This window comes from Ochotona curzoniae, unplaced genomic scaffold (assembly GCF_017591425.1).
Source record: "Ochotona curzoniae isolate NIBS_2020 unplaced genomic scaffold, NIBS_Ocur_1.0 scaffold_4701, whole genome shotgun sequence".
NCBI classification, from domain to species: domain Eukaryota; kingdom Metazoa; phylum Chordata; class Mammalia; order Lagomorpha; family Ochotonidae; genus Ochotona; species Ochotona curzoniae.
Genome location: NW_024467122.1, coordinates 83,474,287 through 83,492,117, shown reverse-complemented (window position 1 = coordinate 83,492,117; position 17,831 = coordinate 83,474,287). Strand labels below are relative to the sequence as shown.

General features: G+C 47.1%; 1 protein-coding gene across 1 annotated transcript; it reads right to left on the bottom strand.

Annotated features, from left to right (window-relative positions):
* Positions 1–2,300: 2,300 nt before the first annotated feature.
* On the bottom strand, positions 2,301–12,379 carry TMEM202 (transmembrane protein 202). Its single transcript, XM_040968483.1, has 5 exons — positions 12,299–12,379; positions 11,809–12,064; positions 4,365–4,514; positions 3,924–4,055; positions 2,301–2,473 (listed from the first exon to the last, which is right to left on the bottom strand). The coding sequence occupies exons 1-5, from the start codon at positions 12,377–12,379 to the stop codon at positions 2,301–2,303; spliced, it is 792 nt and encodes a 263-aa protein (XP_040824417.1).
* Positions 12,380–17,831: the final 5,452 nt, after the last annotated feature.

Below are 17,831 nucleotides of genomic sequence, written 5' to 3'. Positions count from 1 at the left end.
ATGGCTTTCTTTTTCTTTCTTTTTTTTTTAAGATTTATTTATATTTTTATTACAAAGTCAGATATACAGAGAGGAGGAGAGACAGAGAGGAAGATCTTCCATCCGGTGATTCACTCCCCAGGTGACTGCAACAGCCGATGCTATGCCAATCTGGAGCCAGGAACCAGGAATTTCTTCCAGGTCTCCCACATGGGTGCAGGGTCCCAAGGCTTTGGGCCATGCTTGACTGCTTTCCCAGGCCACAAGCAGGGAGCTGGATGGGAAGTGGGGTCGCCAGGATTAGAACTGGTGCCCATATGGGATCCCGTTGCGTTCAAGGCGAGGACTTTATCCACTAGGCCACGCCACCGGGCCCTCCCTTTTTTCTTGATTGATTTTTGTATTACTTCAAAGAGAAGCAGGGAAATAGGGAGAGAGAGAACTCCCATCTGCTTGTTTATTTCACAAATGCATGAAATCTATACCCTGGAAGTCAATCTGAACCTCCAACGGGGATGGCAGGGATCCAAGTACTGCAGCCATCACTTGCTGTCCCCCTCCCCAAAGGTAAGTTGGAATCAGAACGGGAGATGGGAACCAACCCCAGGATATGCTGGATATGGGCTGTGGGCATATCCAAGTGATACCTAAACAGCTGTGCCAAATGCCTGCCCCAAGGGATGAATTTTCTAAGGCAGGACAAAAAAAGATGCAAGTGTGAGTGTGTGTGTGTGTATTCACAAACAGCTGCACACACCCAAAAGTTGATGATATTTCTCTAATTCTTACATATGCTTTAGAAGGCCTTTCGTCCCCTCTGGCTCAGTGAAACATAACTAATGCTTAAGGAATCAAGAGTCACAATATGCATTTGGCCTGATGGTGAAGATGCTAGCATCCCACACCGAAAGACAATGTTCAAGTCTCCACTCCAGCCCCTGACCCCAGCTTCCCTCTAATGTGCTTCCTGGCAGGCAGCAGGGAAGCCTTGATTGATGGGGCCCCTGCCATCCACGTGGGAGACTCAGATGGAGTTCAGTCTGTATCCAGCTCAGGCTGCTGTGGGCACTGCATAGGATCTGCTACTGCCTCTCCATTTCTCAGTCACTCAAAATATATGTATTTTATTAAGATTTATTTTTTGTTAGAAAGTCAAATTTACAGAGAGAAACAGAGATAGAAAGATCTTGTGTTCACTGGTTCATTCCCCAAGTGGCTGCGATGGCTGGAACTGAGCCAATCCAAAGCCAGGAGCCAGGAGCCACCTCTGGATCTTCCATGTGGGTACTGGGTTCCAAGGCTTTGGGTCATCCTCCAGCGATATCCCAGGCCACAAGCAGGGAGCTGGATGGGAAGTGAAGAAGCTGGGATATAAACAAGTATCCGCATAGGATCCTGAAAATGCAAGATGAGGATTTAGCTACTGAGCTATTACACTAGGCCCCCAAAGTGAATATTTAAATATGGCATCTGAAGGGCAGAGGGGGTGCTGACTCGATGGTAGAGAAAGCTGGTCTTCTGTTTGTAGTGCCGGCATCCCATATGGATGTCAGTTTGTGTCCTGGCTGCTCCACTTCTGATCCAGCTCCCTGCTTAGGGCCTGGAAAAGCAACAGAGGATGGCCCAACTCCTCAGACCCCTGCACCCATGTGGAAAACTGGGAAGAAGCTCCAAACTGCCAGCTTAGGATCATCTCAGCTCTAGCCATTGTGGCCATTTGGGAAGCGAACCAGAGGATGGAAGATCTTGCTCTTTGTAAAATCTGCCATTCAAATAAAAATAGATACGTCTTAAAAAAAAAAAAAAAAGAATGACATACAGGGAAAGTAATAGACTCTAACTGTTTCCAGGAGACAGGGCCTCATGGATACCCTCGAGTCCACAGCTCTCTGCGGCGGGAGAGATTATGTCCATTGCCATTTATCTTACTTCTGGGAATGGTCTCCCATACAGATTCAGCAGAGAGTCCTAGTGCCTTGCATCCTGACCACATCAATGGCTTTCTACCCCCTGTCGTCCCGGCATCCCTCAGCTCCATACATCACTGCTTCTATTCCTACCGTCTCTTACTCGCGACCCTAACTTCTTCCAGGAATGTTTTTCTTCAGTGAATTTTGACAGGTTTTCTGATGACCATCATACACATTTTAGGTTGAACACGCCACAAAAGACATTTCACCAGCTTTAATGATGTGGACAGGATGTTGGAAAGGTTTTCTAGAACTTGCACCATCCTGGATTCTGTGACTCCCGCTTTTTGTAAGAGGCTCAGCAGAGAGGTGTTGCTGTGCTTGCCCACCATCCTGGGCTTCATCACTGGTTCAAGTTTCATCTTTAGCTTCTATAGAAGATCCTGACTCCTTGGCATCATCAGGCACCTCTGTCATCGCAGGACCAATCCCCAGGCGGGACTTCTCCACGGGGTGAGGCATGGAGGCCTTTTGGTCCGAGGGAAGAGACATGATAGAAATGTAGTTGAGGAAACCGATGATGCCTAGGAGAGGAGAAATGTCAACATACAGATGATTGTCTGGCTTTTACCGTTCTTAATCATCCTCTATTTATTTATATTTATTTAGGATTAAAAAAAAAAAAACATTTTCAAGGCAGTTACAGGGATGGGAGGGGGATAATCAGAGAGTTCTGTTGGTTTTCTCTCCAAATGGCCGCAGTGGCTACAGCTGGGATAAATCAAGGCCCAGGTCCTAGAACTCTTTCTGGGTGGCAGTGCTTCAAGCTCTTGGGCCATCTCCCGCTGCTTTCTCAGGCGCATTAGCAGGGAGCTAGATGGGAAGAGGGGCAGCCAGGACTCAAGCCAAACCAGTGCTCATATGGCAGGCCAGTGTCCCAGGCAGTGGTATAACCCCTATGCCACACCAGCTTAGTCATCATTTCATACCAAGGCTGAAGGCCTCGTAGCAATGAACATACTTTCACACCAGCAGAACCAAGTTCACTTACAGTGTTCTTCTTGAGGCTTCAAATTTCCCTGGCTGTTTAGAAGAACATTTGAGGAGCTGGTGCAGTGGCCTAGTTAATCCTCAGCCTGCAACACCAACAACCCATACAGGTTCTGGTTCTAGTCACAGCTGCTTCATTTCCAATCCAGCTCCCTGCTTATGGCCTAGGAAAGCAGCAGTGCATAGGCCACGTGCCTGGGCTTCTGAATTCCTGTGGGAAACCAACAAGATGTTTCTGGCTCCCCTCTTTATACTGGCCCAGCTCTGGCTGCTGTGATCAACTGAGGAGTGAACCAGTAGATGGAAAAATATTGCTCTCTGTCTCTCCCTCTCCGAAACTCCAATTTTCAAGTAAAATAAAATAAATTTTTTTAAAGATTTATTTTTATTACAAAGTCAGATATACAGAGAGGAGGAGAGACAAAGAGGAAGATCTTCTGTCCGATGATTCACTCCCCAACTGAGTGCAACGGCCGCTACTGCACCAGTATGAAGCCGGGAACCAGGAACCTCTTCCAGGTCTCCCACACGGGTACAGGGTCCCAAAGCTTTGGGCTGTCCTCGACTGCTTTCCCAGGCCACTAGCAGGGAGCTGGATGGGAAGTGGAGCTGCCAAGATTAGAACCGGTGCCCATATGGGATCCTGGTGCGGTCAAGTTCAGGACTTTAGCCACTAGGCCACGCCACCGGGCCCAAAAATAAATATTTAAAAAATAACATTTGAACTTACTGCATTCAAGCAAGGTACTACTATTTTCTCTGTTATTCATTCTTCTCACACCTCATTTGAGTAGTAAAACATGTTACTAACTTTAGGTTCCCAGAACATAAAACCCATGTCTCCTCGTCCATGCCATAGCATCTCTCCAGGTACGAATGTTCTTAAGGGGCAGCCAGAACTTCCAAGTCTCCTGGATTCTACTTCCCTTTTCAGAAGCCATTTTCCCTTCCATCCTCCTAGCATAGGGCAAGGGACCGACTCACCAGCAAATGTGTATAAGAAGTCACTCCACCAGTTCAGATAATAAGTCCATAGGAAATCTGACTCCATGACATCTTTGCAATGCCAGTTCACATGTTCCAGGAACAGGCTGAGGCATATGAGCAAGCAGGAGGCTGGGGCGAGAGGGAAAGCTGTCAGTAACCATTCATGCCCCTAGCTCTGCAGAAACCCGCAGAACCCATACATGTGGCTGGGATAAAAGGAGAATTTGGGGATTCACCCAGATGAAGGACAGAAAGCATGTGTGTTGGAGGCTCCAGTATTATATGATTCAGCTAAGGTGTGTTGTATACAGTCACAGCTGACGATGTGAGTCGGGGGTGAAAAAGCAGAGGCAAGGAGGAGAGCTTGGAAGCTCCTCAGACGAAACCCATCACTGTGGCTATTTTACCTGATGTCATCCCGCCGGTCTAGATCTGTACCTGAGCTGAAGCTGAGCATGGATACCTTCAGATCCAAGTTGGCGACCACACTTCCTCTTCTGGGGAGGCAAGAGAATAAGAGCCAGCCAAGGCCAACAAGTATGGTGAGGATGGAGAGGATGAAGGCAGCCCTGGAAAATTGGAGGTAATCTGCAGAAGGAAGAAAGCAAAGGCTCCTTTCACTCAGGGAAGAGCCTCCCTTAACAAAGTTACATGGTGTCAGAGAAGGAGAAAGCCCAGCTGGCCGCACAGCCTCTGGACACAAACAAGAACTTGGCAAATTCTTCATTGTTAAACTCTAGGCCCTCAAAAACTATCCCTGACCTCCAACTTAGGTGTGAACCAGCTTATCAGAGGAATGGCCAACATAAAACTATATGAGAGGATAAGTAAGCCACCACCTGAAATGCCAGCATCCTATATGGGCATTGGTTTGTGTTCGGCTGCTCTACTTCCAATCCAGTTCCACAATCACGATCCTGGAAAATAACAAAGACGGACCAAATCCTTGGATCCTTGCGCCCACATGGGAGACCTGGAAGAAGCTCCTGGTTCCTGACTTTGGATGAGTGTAGTTCTAGTTGTTGCGACCATCAGGGGGTGATACAAGATTGATCTCTCTTGGGCCCGATGTGGTAGCTCTGCGGCTAAAGTCCTCGCCTTGCATTCACTGGGATCCCATATGAATGCCAAAATTCTAATCCCGGTGGCCTGACTTCCCATTCAGCTCCCTGTTTGTGGCCTGGGAAAGCAGTCGAGGTCAGCCCAAAGCTTTGGAAAGCTGCATCCATGTGGGAGACCCAGAAGAGGCTCCAGGCTCCTGGCTTCGGATTGGCTCAGCTCCAGCCATTTCAGCTGTTAAGGAGTGAATCATTGGACGGAAGATCTTCCTCTCTGTCTCTCCTCCTCTGTGTATATCTGACTTTCCAAAAAATAAATAAATAAATCTTAAAAAAAAAAAGATTTATCTGTCACTTTCTCCTCTCTGTAATTCTGACTTTCAAATAAATGTATAGATTTTAAAACTATTTATTTATATTTTTATTTGAGATTTATTTTATTTTTATTGGAAAGGTAGATTTACAGAGAGAAGAAGAGTCAAAGAGAAAGATTTTTCATCCGCTGGCTCTCTTGCCAAGTGGCTGCAATGTCTGGAGCTGACCTGATCCAAAGCCAGGAACCAGGAGCTTCTTCTGGATCTCCCACATGGTTGCAGGGTCCCATGGCTTTGGGCCATCTTCTACTGCTTTCCAAGGCCATAAGCAGGGAGCTGGATCAAAAGTGGAGTAGCCAGGGCATGAACCGACACCCATATGGGGGTGTTGGCATTTGCAAGTGGAAGATTAACCTGTTGAGTCACTGCACTGACCCCTGTCAATCTTTTCTTTTCTTTTTCTTTTCTTTTTTTTTTTTTAACTATTGCTTCTAATTCTAAAAGTAAAGCATACAAAGAGGTGGAAAGACACTAAGCTACAACCCCACTACTTCAAGGCGAATATCACTGGCATTCTCTTGTTTATTTCTCATAATTTTTTACCCTTCTAAACATAGTGAACATAATACTAGATGGCATGTGGATTTTTTTGCCCCTTGAAATTCCCCAGACACTTGTAAAAAAAAAATCATAGTCTCTCCTATTAAATATTCCCCTTAATCATTTACTCGTGGTTGGACTCGGACTTGTGTCTATTTGTGTTTCACGTTACAGAAGTACCTCACATGCACAGGATCCAATCACTGTGACTGAACAAATGACATCACCTTTACTTCAACTGCTACAGTGCACTGGTTTCCAGTCCCTGTTGGCCACATTGTAGGAACAGAACGCTCCAAAAAGATCTCTCATTACCACCCCCTCCATCTCTCTCCCTCCCCGCCCTCTGGAAGAGTTGCTCCAGGTCCAGCTCACATTTGTGTTTAAAAGATCCCCAATTCTAGCTCCCCAACTCTCTTTGGGGTTCAGCATTGCTCCTTTGGCCCAGCTGTTGCTGAGCGGCGATGAAGCAGTGGGGGGAAGCAATGGTGGCATAATTTTTGCTGCTGTATTCCTGACATAAAATGGGCCCTTCCCTTAACCTCCCTTCAATATTTTACTGAAGTTAGGGCTGCTGTGTTGGCACAATTGTTTAAGCTCCCCAAGTTGTGATGCTGGCAATCCACACTGAAGTGCAAATTTGAGTTCCTATCTGCTCCCCTACGGATCCAGTTCCCTGCTAAAGTTGCTTTGGCAGACAGTGGAAAGAGGACCCAGGGGTTTAGGCCCCTGCTGCCCATGTGGAAGTATCAGATGGAGTCCCAGGCTCCCATGTGACCCAACTTTAGCTCTTGTGGCCATTTGGGGAATAAACCAGAAAATGGAACACGTCTCTTGTGCTCTCTCTCACATGCGTCTATAACACCATCTTTCAAATAAATAAAGAAATCTTTTCAATGTTTTACTGATGACTAAAGGAGTGGACAGGAGCTTAAAATTGCAAGTGGATATAGCTTGTCTGAGATACCATAGACCCAGCAGAGTCTTCAGCATCCCTTTTGGGGTTCTTCTCACGGATCAGCTCATTCCCACCTCTGGAAGCTCCTTAAGCACAGCACAGCCTAAGAATCCAAGTTCAGTTTCTAGGAGACCCAGAGTGAAGACAACAGGAATCTAGCTGAGTCCAGTCCAAGATCAGCCTCCTTCATTCCATGTTATTCTCCATGACCTGCCAAATACCAATACGATCAATAATAGTAATCCCTGTCCAGGGAACCTGCACAGCTGCACTGAGGGATGAGATACCCTGTGGCCCCAACAGGTGAACAGTGTCGGAACAGAACAAAGCCAGGGCAGCCCATCTCCTGAAAGGGAACCTGACCCTGGTGTGGTTCATACACTCAGAAATCCAGTTTTCCCTTCATCCTTGCTGGAACGGAGACAATAGAAAGCTAGACAGATTTCACCATGGGGGTGCCCACACGCTAATCCACAGGGAACTCTGAGCGGTCAAGAGAGAGAGACAGGGCTGCTCCAGGGCTGAGGCTGGTGGACCTGGTTGTGCCCATCTGGGAGCCCAGTGGAGACTGCTCATCTTCAGGAGCTGAAGGGATTACCACAAATCCTGAAACACTTCTAGTATTTGAAAGCGGAAGGAGCCCTAGCTAAGACACTGTCTGCCCAATTCTGGTCTACAACATCAAGTCCCCTCTCTTTTTCCTTCTGAGCAGGAGACCCTCATGTTGGCACTCCCTGAATCTTCTTTTTCTTCACTCTGCACCTCCTGAAAACTACCTGGGCAAGAGGTTCACAGGTGCACAGCAACAAATTAAGACAGAGGCACAGACCAATATAACCACACACAACAAATTACCTCATCAAATGAAACACCTAGCTTCAGACTCTAAAACACCTCGTATTTGGTTAATTTCAGAAGTTTTTTTTTTTTTCATGCAACTAAATGGAAGCCAAATACAAACGTTCCCAAATCAGAATCTGAGTACTACAGTCTCCTATAGGATCAAAACTAATTGAAGAGGACATTTGTTAACGTAGCAGAGGATGGAGGGTACACAATTTGGACAACTCCCTCAGCCAAGCATTGACAGCAAATATCTGGGCAAATGGAGACTCTAAGGTGGACTATGTCCCAGCCAGTGGACCTTGGAAGGATTTCCTAATCCTTGGATCTGCTACATCGACAGCATTTCAGATCTACTGAAACCACTTGAGAGCAGTACCCTGGGAGCATGCTCTACATCAGAGACCCTGGTTTGACATTAGGTGATCATCCCCCATTCCTGGGTACTGATGCAGTTGGGAGACTGGGTGTGACTTCTCTTCCTTTTTCTTCCCCCCATCTCCCAAATACAGGAAGAAGAAAAAGAAAATTGGAGGACCCTGCGTGGTAGCCTAGCAGCTAAAGTCCTTGCCTTGCATGTGCCAGGATTCCACATGGTCACCAGTTCTAATCCCAGCGGCCCCACTTCCCTTCCAGCTCCCTGTTTGTGGCTTGGAAAGCAGTCAAGAACAACACAAACCTTGGGACCCTGCATCTGCGTGGGAGACCCAGAAAAAGCTTCTAGCTCCTGGCTTCAGATCAGCTTAGCTCCAGCCATTGCGAACACTTAGGGAGTGAACCAGTGGATGGAAAATCTCTCTCTGTAAATCTGACTTTCCAAGAAAAAAAATTAAAAAAAAAATAACAAAGAAAATTGAAAACAATGGTCTCATCCACCTTCCCCTCTTCCTCAGTCCTTACTAACACTAATCAGTGGTCCGCAAGGCCATGACAGCAAATACATAATCATCTCAACTACATAATCATCATCAAAAAAATTTAAAAACAAAAATATATGGAATTTATTTATTTATTTAATTTCACAGGAAGAGAGACAGAGTGCTCATTACCTTGTTCATGTCCCCAAATGCCTGCAGTGGCCAAAACTGAGCCAGGCTGAAGCTAAGGAGCTGGGACCTCCATCCTGGTCTCCCACGTGAGTGACACAGGATCTCAACTACTTGAGCCATCCCTTGATACCCCTGCCCCCAAAAAATGAATTAAGAGGATGCTGGAAATGGAAGCAAAGCTGATATATCCCTCAGCCACCTTGGTACAGGTTGCAAGTGTCACAATCAGTGGCTTCACTGCTATGTTAACTACGCATCCTCAAGAGCAGGTTCTTTCAAAAAAAATCTATTTATTTTTATTGGAAAGGCAGATGTACAGAGAGGAGGAGACACTGTGAGGAAGATCTTCCATCTGATGATTTACTCCCAAAGAGGCCGCCATGGCTAGAGCTGAGCCAACCCAAAGCCAGGAGCCCCTTCCAGGTCTCCCACGCAGGTGCAGGGTCCCAAGGCTTTGGGCCGTCCTCGACTGCTTTCCCAGGCCACAGGCAGGGAGCTGGATGGGAAGCAGGGCTGCTGGGATTAGAACCAACCGACACACATACAGGATCCTGGCGCATTCAAGGGGAGGATTCTAACCGCTACATTATCGCGCCGGTACCTGATTGGATGCTGAGTGATCATTCTCTAAAGGATGAGCAATGTAGTTTAAAAATGAATTCAGGCCTTCAAGAAATCAATGTTTAATCTGTGACAACATTTCAAGATGTGAATCTATTAAACAATAATCTTAAAGCTTGAGTTTTAGCCTGGAAACCCAGTTGTATAAATGTAACTGCAGCTTAATCTGTGCGTGCCATCTGTAGTTATTTCCTTAACATTAATTTCTACATGTAGAAATACTGAATCCAAAGATCTGAAGAGGGGTTGGCACTGTGGTACAGTGTGCTTAGCTGCTATTCGTGACATGGTCAACCCACAGGGACCAAGTCCCTTGCAAATGTGGATAAGAAGACAGCAAAAGATGACCCAAGTGCTGGGACTCTTGCCAGCCATAGGATGGATTTCAACCTACTGGCTTTAGCCTGGCCCAACCCTGGTCATTGCAGTCATTTGAGAGTGAACCAGTGGATGGGGAATCTCTTACTCTCTGTCTTTGTAATTTTACCTTTCATAAATAAATTAATATTTTGTTACACAAAGTAGAGATGAACATTCTTAAATTTCTGGTCATGTATAATAAAACTGCTCTTTAAAAAAAAAGATTTATTTATTTTTATTTAGAAAGGTAGATTTTTAGAGAGAGGAGAAACGAAACAGAGAAAGATCTTCCATCTGTTAATTTGTTCATCAAATGGCCGCAATGCCTACAGCAGAGCATATCCGAAGCTGGGAGCTGGGGCTTCTTCCAGGTCTTCCACACGGGTGCAGGGTCCCAAGGACTTTGAGCCATTCTCTACTGCTTTTCCTGGCTGTATAAGCAGGGAGCTGGTTAAGAAGTGAAACATCTGGGACATTCACCGGAGCCCATATGAGATGTCAGTGCTTGCAGTCAGAAAATTAGCCAATGAGCCATTGTGGTAGCCCCCCAGGATGCTTGTATAAACAAAACCCACCATTTTGAAATCCGTTTGATAGTTGAAATTTTATCAGCCTTTATCAATGTTTCTCTTTTATAACTGGTGCAAATACACACCCTGCTTTTTCTGGGTTCTTGACGGTGCATTTGGACCATCTACCTGCCTTTGGTCTGGGCTCTCCCCCAGAAGGCTGCTTCACAGGATCCTGCCTTAATGGTAAATGCAACAGCAATGTGCTACTATGGGACCTGGAAAGCTGCTCCCTGCTCTTCTGAGAAAGGCAGAAAATGCTTTGCTCCTGAAGTTTTCTTCCACTACACCTGTTTATCTTGCAGGTGACTGGAATACTACTGGTACGGATATGTCTTCCAAGTCTTTACTAGGAAATCTTCTGGCCCCCAGAATGTATTCTGGGTTCAGCCATGTGATAACAGTTACCACCTGTGCTGCCGGCATTCAGCATGAGTGTCGATTTGCATCCTGCTATTCCACTTCCAAGCCTGCTCCCTGCTAACACACCTGGGAAGGCAACGGGAGATGAACAAAGTGCTTAGGTTTCCAACTGCCCACGTGGAAAACCCAAATGCAGTTCCAGGCTCCTAGCTTCAGCCTGACCCAGCCCTGACCATTGAGGCGATTTGAGGAAGCAATCAATTGATAAATGGTCTCTCTCTCTCTCACTCTCTCTCTCTCTGTGTATGTGTCTTTCAAATATAAACGAATGTTCAAAGATAAAAATGTGGGGCCCAGCATGCTAGCCTATTGGCTAAAGTCCTTGCCTTGCATGCACCAGGATCCCATATTGGCACCGGTTCATGTCCCATTTTCTCTACTTCCCATCCAGCTCCCTGCTTGTGGCCTGGGAAAGCAGTTGAGGACGGCCCAAAGCTTTGGGACCCTGCACCTGCATGTGAGACCTGACGGAAGCTCTTGGCATCCAGCTTTGGATCAGCTTTGACCATTGTGGCCATTTGGGAAATGAACCAGGGGATAGAAGATCTTTCTCTCCGTCCCTCTCTATGTAAATCTGCCTTTGCAATAAAAATAAATAAATCTTCTTAAATATTTAAAAACATTTTCTAAAATGTTTTGCATTGTACCCACAGACTTATTTAAAGTCACACAAAACTTGACACAATTGACTCAATAGGGCTGAGGCCGTGGAACACCGGATCCCCAACTATTGCTAGCAGAACACGCGAACCCAGAAGAACAGATCTGATGGAGGCCTGGACACCTAGCTTTGTCTCTCAGTCAAGATCTGTCTCTTCCCTCCCATTTCTGCAAAGCATCTTCACACCCCAACCACACAGCTGCACAGAAATACCTCCTTTGACACAAGGCACAAAAAGAGCCATCAACCCATGGGCTGGACCATGAAATACCCTGGGACAGGATGGAACAAGAGAATACTAAAGACAACATGGTTCACCCTCAGCTGAGCCCCATCCTGGACCTGCAGAGGTGAAAGCCGAGAGACATGGAGGAAGAAAGGAGACTGGTGTATGCGTTACACAGCGTGTCATTTTGTGACACTCACAGGGCGGCTTGGGTGTGTGAGTCCAGCACAACTCGTGGCTGCACAGGGTCCAGAGTCCCGCGTAGAGCTCCGTACCATCTTTGATCACCAGCAACTGCACCCAGCTCAGGGGGCTCATGCAGAGGGTCAAGAAGAGGCTGAAGCCCGAGAGGCTGCCACAGAACATCCGGAGGTAGGTGTGTGTCTGACTCACGTGCTGCTGTCGCCTCCGGAGAGGCATTGAGGCACTCGGGTGTTTGTTGGTGGGGAGAGTAGGCTACAAGGAGGAGGGAGATATTGCCCACTCTGGAAGATAGCCCCGAAATCCCAGGGCCTTCTCCTCTTCTCCACCTCAAGTGCTCCCATGTGGGGTTCATCTGTGCACATCTTTTCCTACAGAGTGTCGGGGGCAGGGGATGCGACTTTCTCTGCCTTTAGGATGCTCTGTCCAGCCCTGCCTTTATCTAAGTCCTCATCCTCCCACCTGGCCTCCATTTAGGAGCCTGCTCACCCTTTGGTACTTCCTGTTCCCCTTGACTTTGGGAACATTAGGGTTATAAAATGTCAGGACTAAATTCTCGTTGCTCTCCATCTTGGTGGCCAGTTCACTGTCTTAACTGCCACGGAATTTGTCTGGGTGCTTCCTTGTACATACTGCTGGAACCTGAGGGGCCGGGGTACTGCACAACATAGTACCCCTTTTTGGTTCCTGGCCATACTAGAAAGAGATTAACCCATGTAAAGCATGTGCACATACAAGTACTATTCCCCTGACTCCTCTACTAACTTTCATGATACTGTTGGAAATATGCCCGCTTGAGACCACCTACCTGCCAAAGGATGGACTTGGAAGCATGAAGAGGCAGTTGTTGCTATCTGGACTCAAAAGTAGTGGCCAGCAGGTGGAGAAAGGCATCTCTCACAAACACTTGGTTCCTTTTGATCCCTGCCATGCCAAAGTCCCTTTCTCCGAGTTCCTCTTTGGCGGAGAAACTTGCGAGGTATGATCTAAACTCAGCATCATTGTCTAAAATGGGAGAATAGAGAAGAGTGTTGTTGGCTAGATCTAGGACAGGACATGAGGGGGATGACGCTGGGGTAACACTGAGGATTCCAGGACCTGATGATGCTGTGTATCAGGCATTTGATACTTACAGATTGTACAACTGCTGAAGGTTACAAAGATGAACACTTGGCATGGGGTTTACAGTGCAGACTCAGCAGCTGACCTACGTTGGGTTTATTTGCAATCCTTTATCCTACATGGCACCACTAAGGCCTAGTATCGTGATTGCATTCGGCGAAGTTTCTATTTTGTTCTTAAGTGAAAATACACCATAGATTTTCTTTTTTCTCACAGTATTTTATGAGCAATTACTATGAGGCTTTGAGGCAAGTACTGGGACCAACAACAACAACAAAAAGTGTGTCCCAAGACAGGTATAACTCAGAAGTCTCTAGGAGGTTCTTATTGGCAGCCTGCAGATGCTACTCTTTTTTTTTTTTTAAGATTCATTTATTTTTATTAGAAAGTCAGATATACAGACAGGAGAAGAGACAGAGAGGAAAATCTTCTGTCCAATGATTTACTCTCCAACTGGCCACAATGGCTGGTGCTATACCAATCCGAAGCCAGGAGCCAGGTCTCCCACACGGGTGCAGGATCCCAAGGCTTTGGGCGTCCTTGACTGCTTTCCCAGGCCACAAGCAGGGAGTTGGATGGGAAGTAGGGCTGCCAAGATTAGAACTGGCACCCATGTGGGATCCTGGTGCGTTCAAGGCGAGGACTTTAGCTGCTAGGCCACCGTGCTGGACCCAGATCCTTCTCTTGTCCCTGCTTTTGGGTGAGGGCCCAGAAGCCTTTCCACAGCCTAAAGGACCAGGCTGCCAATCTTTCCTATTCACAGCACCCATCCCTGCCCTTCACTTCCTGTTTTGGCTCCCTCAATGTCTTCGGCTCTTGGAGCCAATCTAAGGAGATGACACCACAAATACAGCTGCTACCGACTGGTTGCTGTGGGAATGTCAGGATCCCTAGTCCTGGGGGTACATAACCTGGGAAGCTAAGTGATCTGAAAGCTGACATTCCAGGGCTGGGTCCTACAGCCAGCATAATCTAAGTGCTCTCTCCATGTGGCTCATAATCACTGCAAGATGCAGTCCAGGTGTCATCCTGTTCTGCTTGAGAACTGGCTCTCACGACTGCTCTGCCACATGACCATCCACAGAGAAACCTGGATTCCAAAGTGCAAGCTGACTTTAGGCACCCTGACACGCTCCCCTCTTCCCACACGTGTGACTTGCTGACAAACATTCTTTTCTGCAGCAGGTGGGAACTAGCCCTGCCCTAGAGGGTGGCAGTTGACTTTGCCTCCTAGCTTTAGCCCCCATGCCAGGAACAGTGTTTGATGTGGAATGTCTGACTGAATCACTCATTCTCATGCCAAGGTAGAGAGGACAGAATGTGTAATATTATCAGAGGAAAATCAGGGAGGAAGAATTGACGACAAAGGTGGCGTGATGGACTTTTATATTTTTTATTTTATTATTTTTTTTAAGATTTATTTATTTATTGGAAAGTCGGATATACAGAGAGGAGGAGGAGATACAGAGAGGAAGATCTTCCATCTGATGATTCACTCCCCAAGTAGGCGCAACAGCCGATGCTATGCCGATCCGAAGCCAGGATCCATGAATTTCTTCCAGGTCTCCCACATGGGTGCAGGGTCCCAGGGCTTTGGGCCATCCTCGACTGCTTTCCCAGGCCACAAGCAGGGAGCTGGATGGGAAGTGGAGCTGCCGGGATTAGAACCAGCGGCCATATGGGATCCTGGCGTGTTCAAGGCGAGGACTTTAGCCGCTAGACCACACCGCCGGGCCCCTGATGGACTTTTAAAAGCACTTTCTCAGATAGCCTAGGTGAGACAGAGTGGCCCAAAACAGGAAGCAATGGCTAGTGTGATGCTTTCAGGGTACTAGAAGCAGCTTAATACTCTGGGTGGATCGGGCCCGGCGCGGTGGCGCAAGTGGTTAAAGGTCCTCGCCTTGCACGCCCGGGATCCCATATGGGCGCCGGTTCTAATCCCGGCAGCCCCGCTTCCCTTCCAGCTCCCTGCCTGTGGCCTGGGAAAGCAGTTGAGGACGGCCCAAAGCTTTGGGACCCTGCACCCGCGTGGAAGACCCGGAAGAGGCTCCTGGCTTCGGATCGGCATAGTATCGGCCCGTTGCGCTCACTTGGGGAGTGAATCATCGGACGGAAGACCTTCCTCTCTGTCTCTCCTCTCTGTATATCCGCCTTTCCAATGAAAAAAATAATAAAAATAAATCTTTAAAAAAAAAATACTCTGGGTGGATCAAATGAAGGACAGGTTGAAACTGCTACTGTGTCACAGTGTGTTAAACTACCACCTACAATGCCAGCATTTGAGCAAGGGTTTGAACACTGGCTGCTCTACTTCCAATCCAGCTTCCTAATAATCCATTTGAGAAATGCAGGGTCTGAGTGTTTGTGTTCCTGCTCTCCACATGGGAGGTTTGGAAAGAGCTCTTCGTTCTGGCCAGGCACAGTGCTGGCCACTCTGGCCATCTGAGGAATGAACCAGCGGATAGAAGTTTTCTGCTTCTCTCCCTGCTCTCAACTCTTTCTCTTGATCTTAGCCAAAAGGCTGAGAAATGATCTCTTTCAACTAAATCATTTTTAAAAGAGCTTTACTTATTTTTATTGGAAAGGCAGATATACAGAGAGGAGGAGAGACAGAGAGGAAGATCTTCTGTCCGATGGTTCACTCCCAAAGTGAGCGCAATGGCTGAAGCTCAGCCAATTCGAAGCCAGGAGCCTCCTCCAGGTCTCCCACGCAGGTGCAAGGTCGCAAGGCTTTGGGCCATGCTTGACTGCTTTCCCAGTCCACAAGCATGGAGCTGGATGTGAAGCGGGGCTGCTGGGATTAGGACCGGAGACCATATGGGATCCTGGGGCACGCGCAAGGCAAGGACTTTAACCACTGTGCTATCGCGCTGGGACCCCAAATACATAATTTTTTAAATGAAGAAAAACCAGAGAGCTCTGAGTCAGCAGCCTCTGAGTTCATTCTCCATGCATGTGGCTGGGTCCATGGATTTTGTCTGCGTTTTATTAACATGTGTGTCTTGGGGACTCTCAACTGTGGTCTTGTCACTGTCTAACTAGAGGAATCTCACTGGCTTCCTGTGAGCAGCCCAGTGCTGAAGGAAGCAGAAGATCTGGGTCCATACATCGTTCCCTGCAAGTGTCCGGGGAGCCTTTGTCAGTTATGACTATTTGATTAATTTTTCCCTTGTTTGAAAGGTAGAAAGAAAGAGAGGATGAGACAGAGATAGATTCAAGACAGGGGTGTTCCCATCTAGTTGTTTACTCCTCAAATGCCTACCATGATTGGAGCTGTGACAGACTGAGGCTAAGAGTTGTGAACACAAGACAAGTAAACCTTGTGAAAATTATTAGAAAAGCAGTTACAGAAACAAAAAGAAACAGAGAGAGAAATTTTCCATCTGCTGGTTTACTAGTTTTGGGGCTAGTCCAGTTTGGGGGCTGGCCCAGGCTGGAGCTGACTATTCCGCACACAGGTGGCAGGGTTCCAAGCAGTTGGGCCACTTTCCAATGCTTTCATCAGATACATCAGCAGGGAGCTGAGTTGGAAATAGACAAGACTAAAACCAGACTAAAACCAAATGCAGCACAACAGCAGCCACCAAATAAAAAAAAAAAAAGATATGGGATGATAATATCACAAATGGCCCACCCCAAGAAATTTTTCATTCTCAAGCCAGTTTCCTCAGCTGCAAAATCCATTCTTAGGGAGAAAAATGCAATAACCTATGCTTGCCAGTGCCTCCCTCAGAACATTCTCTTCTCTTTGATAGCTTAGCTCAACCCACTTTCTGCTACTGTTTAGATCGGCGTTCTCTTCCTGGTTTCTACAGAAAGCTCTATCTTACTTCACTTGCCATTTCATTCTCTTCATCCAGAAAGCTTCATTGGAACATAGGCTCCAGTCTGCCACGTGCCAGGCACTCTTTCAGAACATGGCTCTCTACCATGGAGAAGTTGGGGCTCTCCACCCAGATTGCGGTCCTTCTCTACATCGCTCTTTTCCTCTCTTTAAAATTCAGCACAAATACCTCCTCATGCCAGGTATTCATTAAAGAAAGACTTGGCCGACGACACTGTGTGCAGAGGGGTCTGGGCTAGGCAGTCAGGCGCAGTGGTAAGAAAGATGACACTCATTTCATCACACAGGGAGCAACGACTAACAAGGAGGTTCACTTGGGAGGGTGTCCTTCTCAACAAGAGCTTAGTCTCTCCTATTACGGCACACACAGATTGCTGCTCTCCACTGAAGCTGACCGGCCAGGACATCTGCTGACCCAGGCCTGAGATGGCCATCTCAACAGCTTGGACTGCATTCATAGGATTCCTGTTGGACTGGTCTAGGCTTAGCTCAAAAGGATAAAGTCAACAGTTGAATAGAAGAAAAGGTATTTGGAACCCTTTGCAGTCATTTAGTTTTATCAGGCATTCACTGCTGTGACAGCGTGGCCACTGCCCCTGACCTTAAGGGATTTGCCTCTAGCAACTGAAGGCAGGCAAGCAAACAAGCAATTACAATACCCTGAGATAGGCCACTGAATGGAGATAAGTTTAGACAACTATGCGATTATCCAGTTCTGACAACTCCAGAGACTTCCTGGGTGGCAAGTTATGAATTTAGACCTTCCAGTAGGTGGTGGAACTGGGAGGTGGGAAAAGGCATTTCAGGGAAGAAAAGAGCCTTGTAGAGGATCAGACCATGAGGGGCCTGGGGCACCTGCTCTTTTACTGTCCCCATAAATCCCAGCTCTCTGCTATCTTCTCTCACATTTTGGTGCTTTGCTCATGCGTCTCCTACTAGCCTTGGCTGTCTCTTATTGGTGGAGCCATGTCAAAGGTCACTGTTTGAACACAAGGTGTTGAGGACTTCCTCAGGGAGTAGGGGAACCGTGTCACCCCGTCTCTCTGCTCCTGTAGT